The 21,986-nt window shown below is 39.3% G+C and overlaps 1 protein-coding gene across 5 annotated transcripts in view; it reads left to right on the forward strand.

Moving 5' to 3' along the window:
• The window catches only part of shank3b (SH3 and multiple ankyrin repeat domains 3b), a 53,513-nt gene that overhangs the window by 11,337 nt on the left and 20,190 nt on the right, over window positions 1-21,986 (forward strand). For 3 of the 5 annotated variants that reach the window (XM_044343661.1, XM_044343657.1, XM_044343659.1), the window contains exons 2-16: window positions 7,472-7,643; window positions 7,815-8,018; window positions 10,173-10,244; window positions 10,687-10,795; window positions 11,968-12,119; window positions 12,985-13,114; window positions 13,316-13,353; window positions 13,510-13,626; window positions 13,742-13,819; window positions 15,221-15,287; window positions 15,422-15,644; window positions 17,285-17,460; window positions 17,556-17,669; window positions 17,827-17,902; window positions 19,467-19,549. In XM_044343661.1, the coding sequence (XP_044199596.1) occupies window positions 7,476-7,643; window positions 7,815-8,018; window positions 10,173-10,244; window positions 10,687-10,795; window positions 11,968-12,119; window positions 12,985-13,114; window positions 13,316-13,353; window positions 13,510-13,626; window positions 13,742-13,819; window positions 15,221-15,287; window positions 15,422-15,644; window positions 17,285-17,460; window positions 17,556-17,669; window positions 17,827-17,902; window positions 19,467-19,549 (1,807 nt within the window). In that variant the 5' untranslated portion in view covers window positions 7,472-7,475. The remainder of the gene's footprint in view (window positions 1-7,471; window positions 7,644-7,814; window positions 8,019-10,172; window positions 10,245-10,686; window positions 10,796-11,967; window positions 12,120-12,984; window positions 13,115-13,315; window positions 13,354-13,509; window positions 13,627-13,741; window positions 13,820-15,220; window positions 15,288-15,421; window positions 15,645-17,284; window positions 17,461-17,555; window positions 17,670-17,826; window positions 17,903-19,466; window positions 19,550-21,986) is intronic. The other 2 variants (XM_044343658.1, XM_044343662.1) reach the window with 1 other exon arrangement.

Consider the following 21,986-nt stretch of genomic DNA (forward strand, 5'->3'; position numbering starts at 1 on the left):
ACAGATCCGAAAAGAAAAATTCCTTAAAACTCTTGACTTAAGATACTGGACTTTTGAGATAAACGTACAGAGGCACAAACATGGTAAAAATATAAGCTTCCAATACATTCCTGTTATAAAATAAGCAACTGTTTTTGCAGTGATTTTGGGATTTTAAAATAGTTTAGACAGATAGAACTGGGACAAAGGATGTGTTCAATACACTGCTTGTTAAAAAATAGGTTCACAATTTTAACAACGGTCTTAAAACAACAGTCAGGTGTCCATATGAACAATGAAAGAGGTTTTCCTCGCTGTAATCATTCCTCCTGTTCATACTGGCTATTAAAAGATCCTTCAAATGTGCTTTCAATGGAAGTGATGGAGGCCAAAATCCACAGTGTTTCCACACAGTCATTTAAAAGTTGATGTGAAGCTTATAAGTATAGTAACAAAAAGAGGAACTTTGGCACTAAAAAGACTGTAACGTTGAAAGATATCTACTTGATTTGACTCATTTGGACGCTGAAGCTTCATATCAGCTTCAGATAAACTTTTATCCTCCATCACTTCAATTGTAAGGTCATTATGAAGGGATCTTCTAATGGTCAGTATGAACAGGAGGAATGATTACAGCAAGAGAAACATATTCTAATGGTAATTTGGGTTCCTGACTGTTGGTTTAAGGCAGACTTGAAACAATGTGAAGCTTTCCTTAAAGGGGCAGTTTATAATTGGATCCAGGCATACCTTACATGTATGTTAACAAAGTTGGCCGCTCAGCTATGAATTATAAAAATCTTTATGGGCCACTAACATAACACCGAGGTCAAAACTCCAGCAACAGTTAATATAAACAACAACTACAGGTGGAGTCTTCCGATTCATTTCCTTCTCCATGATTCTTGGAAGTTGGTCAAGTTGTGCCAGAAATCTCCACTTCACTCAAATAATGCAGAAAGTTCCTGTCCGTCCACCCATTTAGTGAATACCAGTGGGTTTGTGTCTTTCAAGGTCACTGCATCTCTCAGCTGAAGCCATTAGTGTGGTGTCACTGTACAGGAAACATTAACAGAGAGTTTTATACTAAAAATACTTCAACTTTGGAAGATATTCAGATAAACTTTTGAATATATTTTTGCACCAAACATGGTTTGATTGATTAATTTGTTTATTTGAGGATCCTACACCAAATGGTGCCCAGCCATGTGGGCTTACAAGACATTAGACCACTATAATAACCAGGATGGCCACATGATGAATTAAAAAAAATTCAGCTTACATGACAGATATGACAGTTATGATGGATACAGCACCAAAACATCTTAAATTTTCACATTAAAGGGGACATATTCTGCTTTTTATGATTTTCTGTTGTTTATATCCTGTTCTGATGTCGGATGTTAAACATGGTCAAAGTTTCAAAACTTGAGGTGTACGTATGTAAAAATGCTCCCTGTAAGTCAAAAGTCGGGCTTTGGTTGCAAAGTTACCTCGACTTCCTCCTCATGATGACATCAGATTGTTCACACATGCTCACAAACAGCCGTCCGTTCTGTAGTCTTTGTTGCTGAGGTTTTTCCACGTTGTCTGCTCTCATATTTCTGATCACATTTGAGCTCAAACACGTATGGATGTATTTGAGAAGTTTACAAATTCTAGTTTTTGAAAAACTAAGTTAATAAGTTAATAAGTTTGTTTACGTAGCCTCCGGAGCCGGAGGAAGCTTCCTGAAGCTGACCAATCAGAACAGAGTGGGCTCATCCGGAGGCGGGGCCTTAAAGAGACAGGAGACCTGTTTCAGACAGAGGCTGAACTGAGGGGCTGCATAAAGGACCAGTATAAGATAAATAAGGAGTTTTTAACTGGATATCATGCAAAGATATTCCAATAGAGCCCCAGAATATAAATATAGATCTGGAAATGTGCAGAATATGTCCTCTTTGAAGAGCAAATTCAACATTTCACCTTTAAACAACTAAAACAAATCCAGATTCTTCACCTGATTTTTTTCAAATTATTCCACGAGGACTGTGGATTTTGTCTCCCATCACTTCCATTGAAAACACAATAAGAAAAGATCTTTTAACCACCAGTATGAACAGGAGGAATTACTACAGCGAGCTACATCTGTTTCAACTGTTAATATAGGCAGCTAACAGACTTGAAAAATTGTGAACCTATCCTTTAAGAATCACCTTGATACAGTATACAAGATTTGTAGTTAAATGCAAAAAATAAAAATAAAAACAGTGGTATGTTCCTTTAATTGTGAGCAGGTCCTGCTGGTATAGAGAGCAGCCTGTCAGTGCAGCTCTGCAGACAAATCCCTCTGCAAACATTTTAGACGCCCTCTACGTCTGAACTGTCCCCGAACTCAAACTGTAGCCCATCTGCTCTTCAGAGATCCATATACAGAGTGTTAAATAGAATAATCAATACCAGATGATGTCTTTTTACCCATAATATTCACCTCAAATGTCCCACATGTGTCAGTCATACAGTGCAGGACATCAGGAGGACAATTCACAGCTCTAGCAGGCAGAGCAGCGAGGGGCGAGCGAGGTTAACAGACACAGAAGGACAGAGAGAGAGAGAGGGAGAGAGGGAGAGTCAGCAGGTAGGTTGGTAGTTTTTAAACGGGAACTGCGAAAATTGCTCAACTGCGTTGCCATAGCAACAGCGAGCATGTAGATCAGGGGGCTTTTTTTAACACACACACACACACACAGAGTGACACAGTGAGGTTAGCACAGGATTCCCTGCTATTCCAGTTTCTATGACAACTCACAACTCATCTTCCTCTCTCCGTCGCCGCTCCCTCGCTCCCTCCCTCTCTCTCTCACTCTCTCTCTCTCTTTTTTATCTTCAGCTGTAACGGAAGCAGCCATTAAGTTTTGACTTCAATTCTGCTCCGCTTTAGTGGCATGAATGGTAATCAACTGTTAATTAGAAGCAATGATGATTAATACAAATGATAATTATGTACGTAATGATGTCTTGCATTGAAGAGAAAATAACATCAGCAGTAGTTGCAGTGGTGGCAGAGGTGTTTAGGGACTGTAGGAAAATTATTGGTTTGTGGAGAAAGATTAACTTTGTTTGACTTAACACCCTCCTCATTATTATTAACATCTTCTTTAGATTTCCCATGACAACACCCTCCTCCCTAATACCTCAGTATTAAATTGGTGCAAGTTTTTTTGCCCATTGGATGCTAAAACCTTTATATAAGCCTTGAAAATCATTGAGGTTTCCCTCATTTGCATTGAATTCAAGGATGTTTTCAGACTTTTTTAGTCTGTTTGAATGGGACTCTGATTGATTTTCCTCATAGACTGAATATGAAGATGGACGTCATGACAGCTCCCCAAAAGTGAAGCCAAAACATCTCGATCGCCCCCTGGTGGCCGGCTGCGGTATATGTCATAAGTCCCGCCCCCTCCATGTTAGTGGATGGGACATGAGCCAAACTAAAAAATCAAAGTACATGTTAAATTATTTTTTCCAAAAGATGTTTTCTGTCATTTTAGGTCGTTCTTATCACACTGATGTTTGTCCAAGTACTCGTTTATCTGATAAGTTTGTTCTTAATTAGTTATTTGACGATATAAAAAGGGGGTGTGACGTCATGATTGACAGCTGTGAGAGCCGCTCTCGAACCTCCGTCAGGCGGTGATACCGCTGAGAGGGCCGTCGTCCCGCCGCCCGACTCTACTGCACAGACTGGCTGCAAATGATGTCACACAAGCAAGATGGCCGCTCCCTGACAGGAGATATTTTGCTTCACTTTTGCATAACGGCAGGAAGTGGAGACATGTCGTCCATATTTGTATACAGTCTGTGATTTTTTCCTCTTGGTGCAATTCATTATAGCAGATCCGTACGTGGTTGTGAACCACAACAACTATACCAACACCCTTTAGACAAACCAGTCTCAGTTTGGTCCCAAATGAGTTCTGGAGCGGTTCCTTTGTGGTGGGAATCCGACCTCGATCCGATCCAACTACAAGGCTGCAAGTTTCAACTGAACATCTCCTATAGTCGGGAGCGCTTTGCATGCTGGGATGCAGATGAGCAAATTTAACAGTAATAAGAGTGGTATCATCTTCTAATCTAACTCTGCAAAAAGCGAGTCAGTTGCTGTGTCTCAAATCACACACTTCGTTACTTACACTTAACATTTTGAGTGCATAAGTGCGTTCACACTGAGAAGTCAGGAAAACGCAGTGCACTCAAAACGGTCAAAAAGTTGAATGTGGAACTATGGACACTTCTCGCCCTCAGTGGTCTCCATCTTGGCTACGTAGCGGAAGGGGAGGGAACGCTTTTCAAACTGGAAATGGCGGCAAAGTACGTTGTAACTACGGTGAACATCGCCGCATTATACAAATGTAAGTTATACATGTGTTTTTTAGCACTAAGCACCACTATACTGTTGTCGGATATAAGCCATCAGTATGTTTTTTGGGTTAATTTAGCAGTCTGTAATGATTTGATAGCGCGAACGATAACGCGAATGCTAACGCTAGCTGATGCTAATTTGCGATCGTAATTTCTGGTAAGTGCACAACGGCTGTGTTTGATTTGAGACAACACTACCCTGTCGAAATTCACGCACTACGCCAGTAAATATATAGTGTACACAGTGTACTACATGAAAGTGTACTAACAGAAGTACGTGATTTGAGACACAGCCAGTGTTTCTCCCAAAATGTTAAACTATCCCCTTTAAGATGCTAACATAACGTTAATTTTAACATAGCCACCAATTAAATTAGCTAAATGAAATTTATGGTAGAGAAAAAAATCCTGCGTCCTCTTTACCAAACATTTTTATCCAAAAGCTACTAAATGTCACTACTGTTTTTGATTTTTTCGCCTTTTTTCTTTTTTTTACAATAAATCTATATAAACAAATAATAAACAAAAATAAACAAATAACATTAGATTGTTTTGAGAAAAAAAAATAGCATCCTTATTCAGACATATGGAGTGAAAAATATGATATACTGCAGAGGAAGATGATATTGCAGGGCTGGATTTTTGTTATTTATGTTACAATAAAAGTCAACAGGATATTAAATGATGTTTTCCTCTCAACAAAAAGAAAAAAAGTACACAAACTTCCCCTTTTCTGACAACCCCTCCCCTCCCTAATAATTTTCATACAGTCCCAAAACTTGCAGAAAAAGTGGTGATTCAACTGTTCTCTGACACAATCTGGCACTTCTTTGTGTATGTGTGCACATTTTGCTCAGGGTGAAAAACAGGATGTGATGTAACATCCCGAGGCCATTATTAGCTTTGGAGAAGGTGGAGGTCAGATCGGTGTCAGAGTCAGCAGACAATCTGACTAGATCTGCATTAAAGGACACGTTCACAGTTTTTTTGTGTGTGTGTGTCTTGATATTTCCAGCAGCTCCAGGTGAGAATGATATCAGAAATAGTTTCAGCAAAAAACACCAACTAGAACTGACATCCCACAATCAGAGAGTGTAATCCATGAGAGGAAACACAGGCACCAGTTTCCAGTCAGAACATGAACGTTGATCAGAAAGTACAGAACCGCAGGTGTAACTCATTACATTAATATGGCTGTGTAATATTTTGGTGCGCAGTAAAACATCTCAATAGAAAGCAGCCATTACTATTGTTATTCTTTACACCTGTGTTTGAAAATGCAAAATGTCCGCTGTGGGAAAAATGTGGGAGGCTGTCTGATTCATGCTAATATTTCTGTCCCCACAGCAGTCTTCTCTCTCTGTCACAAAGTCCAAGGTTTTACCCAGCTAATAATGTGCTTTAATCATAATTCTAACTCTAGAAAAAGGTTAATCTAGTTTAATGCGACTGTTTATATCCAAGAAATGGCTGAATAATTAAAAAAAACTAGAGTCTACAGCTACGCAGCTCTGATATACTAAAACCAAACTGTAAGTTGGATAAAAATTGAGGTCCAAAAATGAATTTGTGATCTTTAGCAGTTGTGGTGAAGTAAGTGTAACAATAGCAGTGGTTGGTATGATTGTAGTTTCCTTGCTAATATTCTCACAGTGACTCTGTTAACATGCTGATGTTTAGCAGGTATAATATTTACCATGTTGGTATGTTCACCATCTTAGTTCAGCGTTTTTCAATGCAAAATTTGGCCAATAAGCACTAAACATCATCATTGTTTGGTCATAAACCAAAGTATTAGAATACTTAGAATTTTGACTTGATAGTGGCGCTAGACAGAGAGTCAGAGGATCACTAAAGTTATTACAAATCATCCTGAGGGGAACATGAATGTTTGCACTAAATTTAATGTCAATTCAAGTTTGAACCAAAAATGCCAGTGACTAAACTAGCTAACTAGCTAACAGCTTTAGTTACTTTTCAGATGAAGATTTGACACAATGGATAATATAACAAGCTTTTAAAATACAACACATTGTTAAAGATGAAACCAGTGGTTTCCAACCTTTTTGGCTTTTGACGTCTTACAAAAAGCAGTGTGTAGTCGGGGTCACATTTCACATGTCTATGAGTTGTTAACAGCTCCACCAAATAGTGATTTTTCCCTCTAAACTTCTCACATGCTTTCATTTCAATAAATGTTCAAATGATCCAATATTTCAGCAAAAATCAAAGATTAGAGAAAAAGTCCAAAAACTGACAACAGATTTGTGTATCAGAACTTTGTTTTTTCTTCTTTCCTCTCCCATTAATCATCTCACCACCCCTCAGATTTATCTGCTGACCCTTTGGAGGGACCCGACCCCTAGGTTGGGAACCACTGGACTAAACTAGCTAACTGTATATGAAGTAGTGTAAACTAGCTCCACCTCCAGCAGCTACAACAGTAACATGCTGCTCTAACACTGATGCTTCACTATTAATAATCTAATGATGTCATATATAATAATATATCAGTCAGAGGGACCAAACCACTACTTTTACTGCAATACTTTAACTACATCAAACTCATAATACTTATGTACTTTTACTGCAATACTTTAACTACATCAAGCTCATAATACTTATGTACTTTTACTGCAATACTTTAACTACATCAAGCTCATAATACTTATGTACTTTTACTGCAATACTTTAACTACATCAAGCTCATAATACTTATGTACTTTTACTGCAATACTTTAACTACATCAAGCTCATAATACTTATGTACTTTTACTGCAATACTTTAACTACATCAAGCTCATACTACTTATGTACTTTTACTGCAATACTTTAACTACATCAAGCTCATAATACTTATGTACTTTTACTGCAATACTTGCAAAAGTCATCAAATACAAATTAAAACAGTTTTAACCAAGTGATTAAAATTCCCACCTGATGAATCGTTGTGGGATGAAATAAAATTTAATTATTATTTGTACTGTGATCTATCACCTCTGTTACAGACATTAATCAAAGCTGTGTGTGTGTGTGTGTGTGTGTGTGTGTGTGTGTGTGTGTGTGTGTGTGTGTGTGTGTGTTTCAGCCACATGCCTCTGAGTCCGGCTGCTGACACCAAACATGATCGCCCGCGGCAACAGGCGGTTACTAACGGCAACCCGACAGGCTCTGCTGTTGCCAGGGACGACGACGTGGAGGACGCACCTCCTGGAAACAGCATTGTCGTCCGCATTGGCATCCCGGACCTGCAGCAGACGGTAACACACACAGACTTATACGGTGTATATATACAGTATAACCACGAGTGGAGGATAAAAACAGTAAATGAATGAAACAGCAGGACAAACCCGTGTGTCTGTCTGTGTCTGTCTGTCTTTCTGTCTGTCTCTTTCTCTGTCTGTCTGTTTCTCTGGCTCTGGCTCTCTCAGAAGTGTTTGCGGTTGGACCCAGAGTTACCAGTTTGGACCAGTAAGCAGAGGGTTCTGGTGACGTTGACTCAGTCTCTGTCGGATGTTTTGAACTATGGTCTCTTCCAGCCGGCGTTCAACGGCCGAGCCGGAAAGTTTCTGGACGAGGAGCGACTGCTGAAGGAGTATCCTCTCCCTCCCATCACACCCATCCCATACCTGGAGGTACAGTATATCCTGTGTATTGTTTTAAAGAGGTCACATTATGCCCCTTCCCCAGTTTAATATTATTCATTTTTTTGGTCTACTTACAAACATTTGCATGTTTTTATGATCAAAAAGCACCTAGTTTCAGCTGTACATGCTTGGATGACACCCTTCAGTCTCACTCAGCCTGAAACAGGCTGTTCTGTGTCTGCTCAATGCCCCTCTCTTCTGATTGGCTGACTGTTTTCTAAGTGACATACGCCCAGGCCAACCACATATTACAGATTGTAACCTACGGTAGCTATTGTAGGTAAAACCAGGGCTCTGGATAAAACTCACCGGTAAACTGTACAATGATATATTTGCTTCCTGACATCCAACAACTGTTCAGCGTTTCCTCTGGTACCGTCTCTCCTCTGCTCCACTCCGTGTGTGTGCGTTAACCCCGCCCCCAGTGAAACACAGAGAGCAGAGCAGAGGAGAGAAACTAGTGTGAACATAAAATGACAACAAAACGCAGTAGAGACTCTCACACCGAGCTGAAATGAAACAAGTGCACATAAATTAGGTAAATAAATATATTTTGTTTCTTTCAGGAGGGGCGCGGGTCCCGTTGGAGGGACGAGTCGCCCCTCCAAGGCAAATGCTGAGCATATAGTTGTGACATCACAACCTTGCAAAGGTCCAAACGGCTCGTTTCAAGGCACAGTTTCTGTAATACGGGCTGTGTGCATTTCTCCGAGTGTTTTGATACTTTCACAGTATTTATAGAGCACATAGACCTGCTTTATAATCAAAAAGGAAATAGAAATCTCCCTTTCTAGAAGATGTCCCCTTTAAATATTCAGGCTGGTGTTCTTGTTGTATTTTTCTTTATGTCATCAAACCTCATGAACAAACCAAAACCAACAGTGTGTTAGTCCGTCCTACTTTCTGACTTCTCTACTCTGTAAGTGGTTTTTAACTCTAAGTCTGTTGGTTCCAGTGGTGGAAAGTAACTAAGTACATTCACTCAAGTACTGTACTTAAGTACAATTTGAGGTACTTGTACTTTACTTGAGTATTTCCATGTGATGCTACTTTCTACATTTCAGAGGGAAATATTGTACTTTCTACTCCACTACATTTATTTGACAGCTTTAGTTACTTTTCAGATGAAGATTTGACACAATGGATAATATAACAAGCTTTTAAAATACAACACATTGTTAAAGATGAAACCAGTGGTTTCCAACCTTTTTGGCTTTTGACGTCTTACAAAAAGCAGTGTGTAGTCGGGGTCACATTTCACATGTCTATGAGTTGTTAACAGCTCCACCAAATAGTGATTTTTCCCTCTAAACTTCTCACATGCTTTCATTTCAATAAATGTTCAAATGATCCAATATTTCAGCAAAAATCAAAGATTAGAGAAAAAGTCCAAAAACTGAAAACAGATTTGTGTATCAGAACTTTGTTTTTTCTTCTTTCCTCTCCCATTAATCATCTCACCACCCCTCAGATTTATCTGCTGACCCTTTGGAAGGGCTCATCAGTCACAGTAGTCACTGATTTTCTGCAAAATCAGTACTTTTACTTCTAATACTTTAAGAATATTTAGCTGGAAATACTGTACTTTTACTTAAGTATGATTTTAAATGCAGGATCAGAATACTTCTTCCACCACTGACTGCCTCCTACTGAAAATGTAATTCTTTAAAAACACAAATATATCGTTTTGTTTTTTAAAAAAAGCTCAGTAATTTCCTAAAACAGCTTGTCACTGTAGTTTTTAGCAAACAAACAGGAGGAAATTCTGCAATTTTATGGGACTATTTTCAGCGGCAGATTAATCCACATATTCCTGGCAGCAGGACGGCGTGTGTGGGATTGAGTCAAAATAAACTGCAGTGTGTCTGTTCATGGTGATGAAGGAACATGTCACCCAGTGCAGCGGTGTGGCTCATTGACGTGTTTTCAGTAGTTTTTGAACAACAACTGAGAGGAATGAGATATATCACACACAATACTTGTTAGTAGATCAGTTCATTGTTGGTTTTTTGTGTCATTCATGTGATAGTTGCTACATTTATATTAATCTGTTTTCTGTGTAAGCGTCATATAGCTTCAGTTAAGTGTTGAAACAAGTGTTATAACAAACTAACACTAACCATTCCTCTGTTTTTCTTACAGTTTCGTTACAAGAGAAGAGTTTACACGCAGAGCTACGTGGACGACAAACAACTGGCCAAGCTACACACCAAGGTACACACACACACACACACACACATAAACTCACTGAGAATTTATGTCACAGCTCTTGTATTGATTTGCATTAGATTGCACAGGTGTTCCTAATAAACTGCCTGGTGAGTGTATAAAGACATAAAACGATTCTGTTACACTTCTATCTTGGTTACCGGTGGCGTAATTGGAATTCCAGCATTGATAAACCCGCCTGGGTGAACTTCCAATTACTATCTGTTGTGGTGATGTTGCATTTATATAAAAGTAGAAGAAGTATTAGTATCAGAGAGGCTATAACACGGCTCTTCAAACAGAAGAAATTGTGATTCTACACCGTCGAGGATAAAAGACACTATACCTCAGAATGCTGCAGTACCGATGGCAGATTGTGGGCTGTTTTTCCAGAAAAATCCCAGGAGATTAATTTGTTTTTTGATGTGTTTATGGTTTTTTTTTTCAGGCCAACCTGAAGCGCTTTATGGAACATGTGCATCAGAAGAATGTGGAGAAGGTTTCCAAATGGTTGGAAAAAGGCCTGGACCCCAACTTCCATGACTCCGACAGCGGGGGTGAGCATGAATACACACAACACAATCTGACGTAAAGCTCACACAACACTCGATTCATATTCTGTGAAATTTCTGTTTGACCCAGAGAGAGGTACAGGATGTGGTTAGCCTAGCTTAGCACAAAGAGTGGAAGCAGGGGGAAACTGCTAGCATAGCTCCATGAAAAGAGAAAAAAAAAATCCACCTTACAACAACTCCAAAGTGTCTGATTTACATGTTGAATCTTGTTTATTAAACATGCTTGTAGAAATAAAAATCAAAATGAGACATTGTGGTTTTCTGAGCTATTAGCATCTTATACTATCGGCTTGAACTCTTGCGGATACAGCAATCAGATAAACTAATAGTTAACGGGATTTTTTCCGAAATTCCCCCGACATAATCCCACCTCCTGAACAGATTTGACTAGCAAACAAAATTAAAAATTTGCAGATTATAATTTATTTTTTCTCTGTTCAGTTGTATTTTCAGTATTTTCAGTAAATTCATCTTTGAAAGAATATACTGTAACTGTGTGTGAGACAAATTAAACTGCTCTTGATATGTAATAATAATAATAATAATAATAGACTTAATTCATATAGCACCTTTTAAAACAGTGTTACAAATAGCTTTAAATATGTAATTAAATTAAATTCACCAAATAAAAGTATGGAGAGTAAAATACGCAAATGATGATAAAATAAGATAAAACCAGTTGAATTAAAATGTAAAATACATAAAACGTGATGGAACTAGACACATAAAAATGACTTTTTTTAAATGTATTTTTTTTATTTAATCCTTTATTTATTGAGATCTGGATCTCTTTTTTGAAAGCCTGTGTACAAGAATAAACATACAGATTAAGCAGAGACAGACACACGTTAGACATTTTCAAAAAAATATGTTTAGCGATTTAGAAAATGTTCCTGCTCCTGAAAGCTTCAGATTTTGAACTTATTGAACTTTTGTTGCATGTTTTTGCCAGAAAAAGATAAATTTAAGTATGTTGAGTCAAAAATCATATTTGAAACGGCCTTAAAAAGAGCAAAATGCAAAATTTTTGTGTAATTGTAGAAGATAAACTCTTAAACACAAACAGAAACAACTCAGCAGACATGAGGAGAAAGTGTATTTATTTTGCAGGAATCTGCTCTGTGAAACGTTCTGTCTCTGTCTCTTTGTCTCAGAGTGTCCTCTGACTCTGGCGGTCCAGCTGGAGGAAAGCTGTGAGCTGATCAAAGTTCTTCGCAGTGGAGGAGCTCACCTGGACTTCAGGACCAGAGACGGGATCACCGCTCTGCATCGAGCCGTCCTCTGCAGGAACAGCGCTGCTCTCACTGTGAGAACAAACACATTCACAGTCAACAGCATTTATAAGCAGTATATAAACATTAAATAAAGGGTTTATAACACACTATAATGCAGTCATAAGTAGATATAAGGACATTATGGCTGCAACTAACGTTTATTTTCATTATCGAATACTTTGATGATTATTTACTCTATTTATTGATTAATCGTAAAGTCTGTAAAAAGTCAGACAATAATGAAAAATGTCTAATCGTTGCAGCTCTACAGGACATTTTGAAGTCAGGATTAATTTACAGTATAATTATAACCTCTATGAAAACATTTCCCATTTTTTGCATTCACTGACAACTAACATGAAACATTATTTCCACAAAGTTTCACTTTTATGACAAACTGTCACATTTGTATTTTGCATAGAGACAGATTAAACAACTTTTAATTAAAAAACTTTTAATAGCACCAATTTACCAAAACATTGGTTAAAAACAGGACTCAAACTAGCTGACATTACAGCAGCTTATTTGATGAGTTCTTATGGGTTTTTACTCTCCTGATGGTTTTATTTTTTTTCTGTGGTCATACTGGTTCACAAACAGGCCGATATGTCGGCGTTAGCATCATATTTTAACACAAAATCAAGTATCACAGACAGTTGAAGCACAAGCTCAGAAAAAACTCACTTTAAAATACAAGGACGTCGCTCTGGACGGGATTTTAATGACAAGAGGAGCAGCGAGTTCACTGAAAAACTCATTGCAGCTGTAATTATTACTGAAAAATGAGCCTCATACAGAGAAGGAACTGGATTAAAATCACTGGCCAGCAGGTGATGTTAACTCCATGACAACACTAGATACACTGAATACTCTGCTGTCCTGTTCTGGTTCTTTCAGACTCTGCTGGACCTCGGAGCGTCTCCAGACTACAAGGACAGCAGAGGGCTGACTCCTCTCTATCACTCTGCCATGGTAGGTGGCGCCCCCTACTGCTGCGAGCTGCTGCTGCAGGACCACGCCACCATAGGTACGGAGGCCCACAGGGTCAATCTTAAGTCTCATCGTGTGTGTGTGTGTGTGTGTGTGTGTGTGTGTGTGTGTGTGTGTGTGTGTGTGGCTGCCCTTCAAACATCATGACTACTGCTTGCTGTTATTTATTCAATTATTGTTTGTGTGTTTTGTGACAAACACTTCACCGCTGAAAGAATCCTTGTTGTCATGGTTGCAGGGATGACTGATGAGAACGGGTGGCAGGAAATCCACCAGGTGAGACACACACACACATGCACAAACACACACACACACACACACACACAATCAGTTTAATTACTTGCACTGATGACAAGTTCAAGCCCTGTACAATTATGATTGTGTGTGTGTGTGTGTGTGTGTGTGTGTGTGTGTGTGTGTGTGTGAGTTCAGGCCTGTCGCTATGGTAACGTGCAGCACTTGGAGCACCTGCTGTTCTACGGCGCTGACATGAGTTCCCAGAATGCATCGGGAAACACCGCACTGCACCTCTGTGCTCTTTACAACCAGGTAACACACACACACATATCTTCAGCCCTTTTATTGTCACACTGTATGTTTGTTAAATATCTCTATTTACGTGGTTATTTTGCGGTTAGTAAAATAATTGCTGCTGGTTTTGCAGGACAGTTGTGCCAGAGTGTTACTGTTCAGAGGAGCCAATAAGGACATCAAGAACTACAACAACCAAACTGCCTTTCAGGTAAAGTTTAGTACAAAACCTTTTCAGTTAAAAAAAAACTACAGGACGTACGGTGGCCAAGAGGTTTAAAAGACACACACAACTTCCACAGTTCGCAGTCAGCATGGGAACTTTTTAAACACGTCATCCTCCTCTCTTTCTCTCTCTCTCTCTCTCCCAGTATTTGTTGTCTGTATTTCTATCACTAATATAGGCAAACAAATAAAATACAAAGACTAAAAGCAAAAGATTCTTCAATTCAGGTAAAAAAAAAATAAAGACTTTCAACTTCAAGTCCACAAAGCCAGAGTGTCTATGAGGCCGTATTTAGCCACAGTGGTGCTTTAGGTGAAACGCTGATGTCAGAATGCTAACATGCTAAAGGTGGCTGACAGTGGAAATGCCCATTAAACCCACCACCACCTTAGCTTAGGGGCTGTACACGGCCATTTCTGTAACTTTCCTAAACGGACAAGCCAACATTAACACCCACCTCACACCTACACAAAGTAATGCTGATGGGAATGTCAGTAGTTTTGCAGGGCTTTAGTCATAAACCAAACTAATTTTGACCTGATGATGGCGCTAGATGAAAAGTCAGAGGGTCACCAAAGTCAGCAGGAATCATCCTCTGGGGAACATGAATGTCTGAAACAAATTTCAAGATAATCCATCCAGCAGATGTTGAGATATTTCAGTCTGGATCAAAAAACCAAGACCACCTTTAAAGAATAGGTTGATTTTTCTTGTCTGTTTTAAAAGAATACTCATATACCCAAATGTACATTGAAAGTGAGTTTTTGCTGTAATTGTTCCTCCTTTTTATTCTTGCCCTGAATGCATCTTTTCCCAATATGGTTTCAATGTAAGTGATGGGGGGCAAAATCTACAGCCGTTCTTCTGTGTAAACACATGAATGGGGTGGCTGTGGCTCAGGAGGTAGAGCGGGTCGTCCACTGATCGGAAGATCGGTGGTTTGATTCCCAGCTCCTCCAGTCCACATGCCGATGTGTCCTTGGGCAAGATACTTAACCCCAAATTGCTCCTGATGGCTGAACCATCAGTGTATGAATGTGTGTGAATGGTAAGTTTCCTCTGATGGGCAGGTTGGGACCTTGCATGGTGGCCCCTGTACCCATTCAGCGTATGAATGTGTGTGAATGGGTGAATGTGATTCATAGTGTAAAAGTGCTTTGAGTGGTTGGAAGACTAGAAAGGCGCTATACAAGTATAGTCCATTTATCATTTACCATGAACATACTGTATCAAAAAACTACAAAACCACAGTATCAGTCAGAAAAAAACACTATAAAAGTCCCAAACTTCACCCATTAAATATAAGATTCAAGCTTATATCTCTTTATTTCTTTGATGGAAACATACCAAACCCTGATGTCTTACTAAGCTCATGTGTGTCTGTAGGTGGCGATCATTGCTGGGAACTTCGATCTTGCAGAAATCATTAAGATCCACAAAACCTCTGACGTTGGTGAGTTGGCTGAAAGTGGAAATTCTTTTAAATCACATGTACATGTATGTGAACATATTATTACAGCGGCTTGGAAATTAACTTCTAGCGTGTGTGTGTGTTTGTGTGTGTATATGTGTGTATATGTGCCCAAGTAGTTCCTTTCAGAGAAACTCCATGCTACACTAAACGCCGCCGAGGCGCCGTGATCAGGGCGCCGGCCGGAAATGGTCTGTCGTCACCGCGCTCTCTGATTCGCTCGGCCAGTGACAACGCTCTGGAGAGCCCCGCCTCATCTCCTGGCCCCTCCCTGCAAAGCCTGGAGACACACCACGACACACACACACACTCGCTACGACGACACACACGCCGGCTCAGGTACACACATGAAGACACTAACACACATACTCACTACAGTCACTCAAATACAAGCTCAGTAATCTGTGTCGTAGGAGGAGGTAAATAAGCCGCCATCTCACTTTTGACACTGAAATTTATTATTAATATATCTAGAAGATCCTGTCTGTTACATGTTGAAGATAAAGTCACAGAATACCATTAAAATAAAGGTTATAATCTAAAAGACGTAAACTTTTCAACTAAATTTGAACCTATTTTAACAGCTGTCTAGAAGTCTTTTTAACTGCAAATCCCCAAAATCGCATGATTAAGTAATTTTTCAAGCAAAAATGCTGTTTCCAGTCTTTCAAATATAGTTATAAATGAGCAATAGCATCAGTGTAGTTGTCATTAGTACCGGTGTAGTTGACCCTGTTATTGATAACATGGTATTATGGTACATTCAGATTGAAAGTAAGGCTAATTTTCCTCTTGCTTTCTTTGGCTTTGTCTTGTTTTTAGCAACAAATTCTCCGCAACTTCCCAAAGAGACTGATTTCCAAAGTTTCAATGAACTCCAGGCCCTAACTCTGTGCACTCATGAAGTAGAGTCGCATTAATCAGGAAATGTTTTTGCTCAATTTGAAATGTTTTCTACTTAAGTGGATGTGTCATTGTGTTTTTCCATGTGTTTATCTTAAACAGTACAGGGTTAGGGTAGGGTTAGGGTTAGGGTAGGGTTGGGGTTAGGATAGGGGTTAGGGGTTAGGGTTAGGGTAGGGTTAGGGGTTAGGGTAGGGTTAGGGTTAGGGTTAGGGTAGAGTTAGGGTAGGGTTAGGGGTAGGGTAGGGTTATGGTAGGGTTAGGGTTAGGGTTAGGGTTAGGGTAGAGTTAGGGTAGGGTTAGGGGTAGGGTTAGGGGTAGGGTTAGGGTTAGGGTAGAGTTAGGGTAGGGTTAGGGTAGAGTTAGGGTAGGGTTAGGGGTAGGGTTAGGGTAGGGTTAGGGTAGGGTTAGGGTTAGGGTAGAGTTAGGGTAGGGTTAGGGTTAGGGTAGAGTTAGGGTAGGGTTAGGGTTAGGGTTAGGGTAGAGTTAGGGTAGGGTTAGGGGTAGGGTTAGGGGTAGGGTTAGGGTTAGGGTAGAGTTAGGGTAGGGTTAGGGTAGGGTTAGGGTTAGGGTAGAGTTAGGGTAGGGTTAGGGTTAGGGTAGAGTTAGGGTAGGGTTAGGGTTAGGGTTAGGGTAGAGTTAGGGTAGGGTTAGGGGTAGGGTTAGGGGTAGGGTTAGGGTTAGGGTAGAGTTAGGGTAGGGTTAGGGTAGAGTTAGGGTAGGGTTAGGGTTAGGGTAGAGTTAGGGTAGGGTTAGGGTTAGGGTAGAGTTAGGGTAGGGTTAGGGTTAGGGTAGAGTTAGGGTAGGGTTAGGGGTAGGGGTAGGGTTAGGGGTAGGGTTAGGGTTAGGGTTAGGTTAGGGTTAGGGTAACTACAAGTGTAGAATATTGGTATAGAGGAGAGTATTGGTATATTTGGCATAATCTGGTAGTAGGTAGTAGAGGTACTGGTGTCGTATAGTTAACACTGTAGTGTAGCAACACAGTTTTGGCTAACATCTGTCATAAAGACAGCCTGTAAAGTTAAAGCAGCTGTCTGTCTCTTACCTGTCCATATCTGTGACCTGTCTGTCTGCAGCCCGAGCGGTGGAGGTCATGTGGAGACCAGCCCCCCCCCCTCCCCTCCCCTCACCCCCCAGATGAGGAAGAGGAGGCTGTATAGTGCTGTGCCAGGACGCACCTTCATCGCCACCCGATCCCACGTCCCTCAGGGCACTGGAGAGATTCAGCTGCACCGAGGAGAGAGGGTCAAAGGTAAATATATATACAGTATGTGTCAGATATCTGTAGCTCTCTGTATAGTGAGGAGAGTGGTTAAGCTAATGACTCTATGTGTTGTGGATCCACAGTGCTTTCTATCGGTGAAGGAGGATTCTGGGAAGGAAGTGTTAAAGGAAGAACTGGTTGGTTTCCTGCCGAATGTGTCGAAGAAGTCCAGATGAGACAATACGACCCAAGACTGGGTAAATATTACATATACACAAATAATGTCTTTGCATAATACCCATGTAGATATATAGGACTGGATTTAATATTTAATATATGACATATACTTCACTGACTATGACTAAGATGTGGTAAATTTTATATGTATATACTGTGTGTCCATGTGTGTTTCAGAGACGAGGGAGGACCGCACCAAGAGACTGTTCAGACATTATACTGTAGGATCATATGACAACTACACCTCCTACAGGTAAAACACTAACATTACACTTCCTACAAGTACCTACCACTGAATACTACACACGTAATGTACTGATACTACAACTAATACTTAATTTATTGACTTATTGACTGAATATCACAATGTAAACATATAAAATACTTAATACACTCAGATAAAAACATCAAATCCACACAATACACTTTGTTTTCTACCAAATGGGGCATCATAATTATTGGCTGAAAAGAATAAATTAAATAAAATTTTTATTCATTAATTTATTATTAATGAACTTTTTTTCAATGAATCGATTGAATTTAAATCAACAGAATTTTAACGATTTTTTTTTTTTTTTTTACATCAAATGGGGCATCATAATTATTAGCTAAAAAGATAAAATTTTCACAAAATAGTAAATACAAACTACAGGAAACAGGTAAAACACTAGATAAAAAAACACTTTAAGATTTTAGAACATTGTTTTTAGATGAATAAAACATATTTTAATTCCATTAATTTAATTTTAATTAATAAACTGAATTTAAATACTGAATTTACTTAATAATTATATGTTTTGTCTTTTTTTTGCACAAAATGGGGCATCATAATTACTGGTAGTAGCTATATTATAATAAGAACATAAAACTACATTGTAGTGTATTATAAACAATTTATTAAATGTTTATATACTGATTATGAATGTTAAAGAGGTGGCCTTAGGAATATATGAAGTATATGAAGGAATAATGAAGTTTCTATATGTTTTGTAAAGTTGACGTGTAAATTGATAATCTAATCTCTAAAGGAAGTAGATTCGTAGGTGCTGTTTACACCTGACATTAACATGCATCTCCACATGTGATCATCTTCGCTCTATTTGCAAATAAACACATACATCATTTCCGTTTGCAAAGACCAAACTCGTTCTTTTTAACCAGTGGGAGGACCGGGGGGTCCGTGTCTGGTCCGTCCGAAGTTGTGTTCAACTTGTTTGATAACAGGATAAACAAACATACAATGCATTGTGCCCCCTCATGAAAATCAAATGCCCATTCTATTGATTTGCTCTGGTGCCACGTCTGAACATGTATATATATAACAAATATAGAGTTATATGCAGGGATCTCACTGTGCACATTTACGCACGAGGCACAGCAGCCTAGCTTCATTGATTGATAGCATCGGTCAGGATCAAATGTTAATTAATGTTCTGTGTTCTTCTACACATCCAATAGGTCAGCTGTTACACACACAGTCCAGGTTCATACTGTTTGGAGTAAAGCAGCCGTCCTCCTGATAAATCCTGAGCTCCATTATGTCGAGCAGCACAGCAGAACTAAAAACTGTAGTTATCAACTTGACAGGACAGAAGATACTATCCAGGGGAAACAGAATTAAACGTTTGGTTAACGTAGTTTGATCCCCTCTAGTCTTTAAATTAGATCTTTGAACAGCAAGAAATTACCAATTAGAGGATCTGAGGATGTTTAGTGGGCTTTTAATAATTCTGAAGGCATCCAGGATTTCCTCTACATTTTTAAACTGCATATTACTTGAAAGTGTTTAATAAATGTACGTGTCTGTTGTGTGTCAGTGACTATGTGATCGAGGAGAAGACGGCCGTGCTGCAGAAGAGAGAGAGCGAGGGATTCGGCTTCGTCCTCAGAGGAGCTAAAGGTAGAAACAGCAGGATGGATGGATGGATGGATGGATGGATGGGTGGATGGATGGAGTGGTGGGTGTTTGGAGGTGTTAGAAAGGAAAAACGAAAGATATTTAAAACAGTGTGAAGTTTTTAGAGGAAAAGCAGCGAGCGTTAAAACTCCTCGCTGTATCGTTTCATAATACCTACAGATCCAGCTGAGGTTTATTCACGTCACAGTTCCGGTTTCCGGTCAAACCATGAAGGCAACAGAAGACTGGCCCTCATATAAACATGATTATAACAGTGACAACAAAATACTTTAATTGTTAAGCATATACAATTAAAATCAGTTTATTATAAAAAGAACAGATGGGAGAAAGACAGCTTCAAACACTTGAAATAAAATCTATAATTAATCTGTAAAAGTAAGTCTGACCTTTTCAGCCTCAGTTTTGATATTATAGTATATAGTGTTCAGTTTGTTCTATTAAAGTTATAATCCTCCTCTGTAACACCTGTGGTTACCATGTTAACAGCAGGTGAGGTTTAATTAGATTAGATTGGATTCAACTTTATTGTCATCGCACAAAGTACAATATTATTTATTAATTTAAGCTTTATTTAAACAGGTAAAATACCCATTGATGTTAGACAACATCAGGCACACGAATGAAGCAATACTAAAAAACCAGATGATGGTATATGAAGGATCAAAGAACAGAATTGTAACTTTCTCAAGTACTGAGACAACAAAATCCAGTTAGGCATAAAACCAGTTAATACTACTTTTAAGGGGACCTATTATGCTTTTCCTTATTGTCAGTCATAATATATATGATATTACAATGTTGGATGTTCATATTAAATGTGGCCAAAGTGTCAAGTCAGGTGTGCTGGTTGTCTGCAGCTCTTCATCAAACATCATCATCACTGTAGCTGTTTCTGCTTGTCTTGCCACTGAACAAAGAGCTCCAAATATCCCCATAACTTGTTGTGTTGACTGTTTTTTAGCGCCGCTAACAAAGCTCTGCTAATTCGGTCTCCCATTATTTAGTCATTTTAAAGCTTTTAATATGAAGCAGTAAAGCAGGAAATGGTGGGTTTGCATCGGCGGTAACTTAACACAGCTCTGATACGGCTCCCCCTCAGCAGGCTTCCTGAAGATGGCCAATCAGAACTCATTTGTGGGCTCATCAGGAGAGGGGCCTTAAAGAGACAGGAGCTAAGTCATACATAAAAGACAAGTATAAGATAAATAAGGAGTTTATTGAACTGTGAATCATGTAGAGCTACTCTAGTGGAATCCCAAATAAAAATACAGAGCTGGAAGTGAGTATAACAGGTCCCCTTTCAGCAGGTGTCTCTTGTGTCATTTGTTTGTTTTTCAGTTTGTTTTAATTAGACAATTTTTGTTTTTGCCTGGAGTTTCCAGCATTCCCAAACAATCAAGTAAACGTGTAAGCTTCTCCTGGGATTACATTAGAATCGCCAGGATGTGGATGATCCCATACACTCTTTGTTGGATCAAAACCAGGAAATATTTATTGGGAACAATAATAACTTTGGAAAGTCACGTCAAATCAGGAAACCGGGAATGAAAGGGAAGAAATCACTGGGCGGGGGGGTATGCCTGTTCATCAACTGCAGATTGTGCAGGAATGTTACTGCATATGAGCGGCTATAATTTCCTGACATAGAGCGTTTGTTTGTGTTGATTAGGCTGTTTTACCTCCCGAGGGAGTTCCCCCAATTATTCATAGTGTTGTTTACATTCACTCCAAGGCTGATGTCGAATCTGCTGCCAACATCATTTTAAAAGTGACAGAGAAATGGCAACCCAACACTCCTGATGTGCCAAACAGGGTCATCACTGCAATCTCAAGGAATCTTTGAACAGTTTTTTATCAATATGTCATCTGCCCAACACATTGCAGCAAAACTCTTGGGCTATGTTATGGCTCCATTAAGTCTAAGGCGGGACCTGCACTGGGTTTCTCCAATCAGAACTCTGTGCACCTTCTGCCTGTGTATAGATCTGTGCTGAGGAGAAGACTATTATAAGGGAGGTCAAGGTCTGGACTGAGGACAGTTCTCTTGCCCTCCAGGGGTTTTTCAAGTGCACAGACTGGTCAGTGTTTCAGGAGGACTCTGATATTGTATATAACTTATATATATAACTTACAGACATTGTGGACTGAGTGTACCTCAAGATTGAGGCAGAGCTCAACAGTAACAACTTAAAGAGTCTGGAATGGAATGAGAACTATGACAGGATCTCAGGATTCTTGCAACAGGGGGCTCACTCTGGCTGGTTTTAATTCAGATAAACACCTGGTTGATGAATGAAATGGTTTTTATCTATGATTTAATAATCATGATTTTACTGCACAGATGAAAGAGATAAGAGGAAAGACCACAGCTTCTCCAGCATTTGATATTGATGTGAAGAGACTGGCAAACCTCTTCAGG

Source organism: Thunnus albacares, chromosome 23, assembly GCF_914725855.1.
Source record: "Thunnus albacares chromosome 23, fThuAlb1.1, whole genome shotgun sequence".
NCBI lineage: Eukaryota > Metazoa > Chordata > Actinopteri > Scombriformes > Scombridae > Thunnus > Thunnus albacares.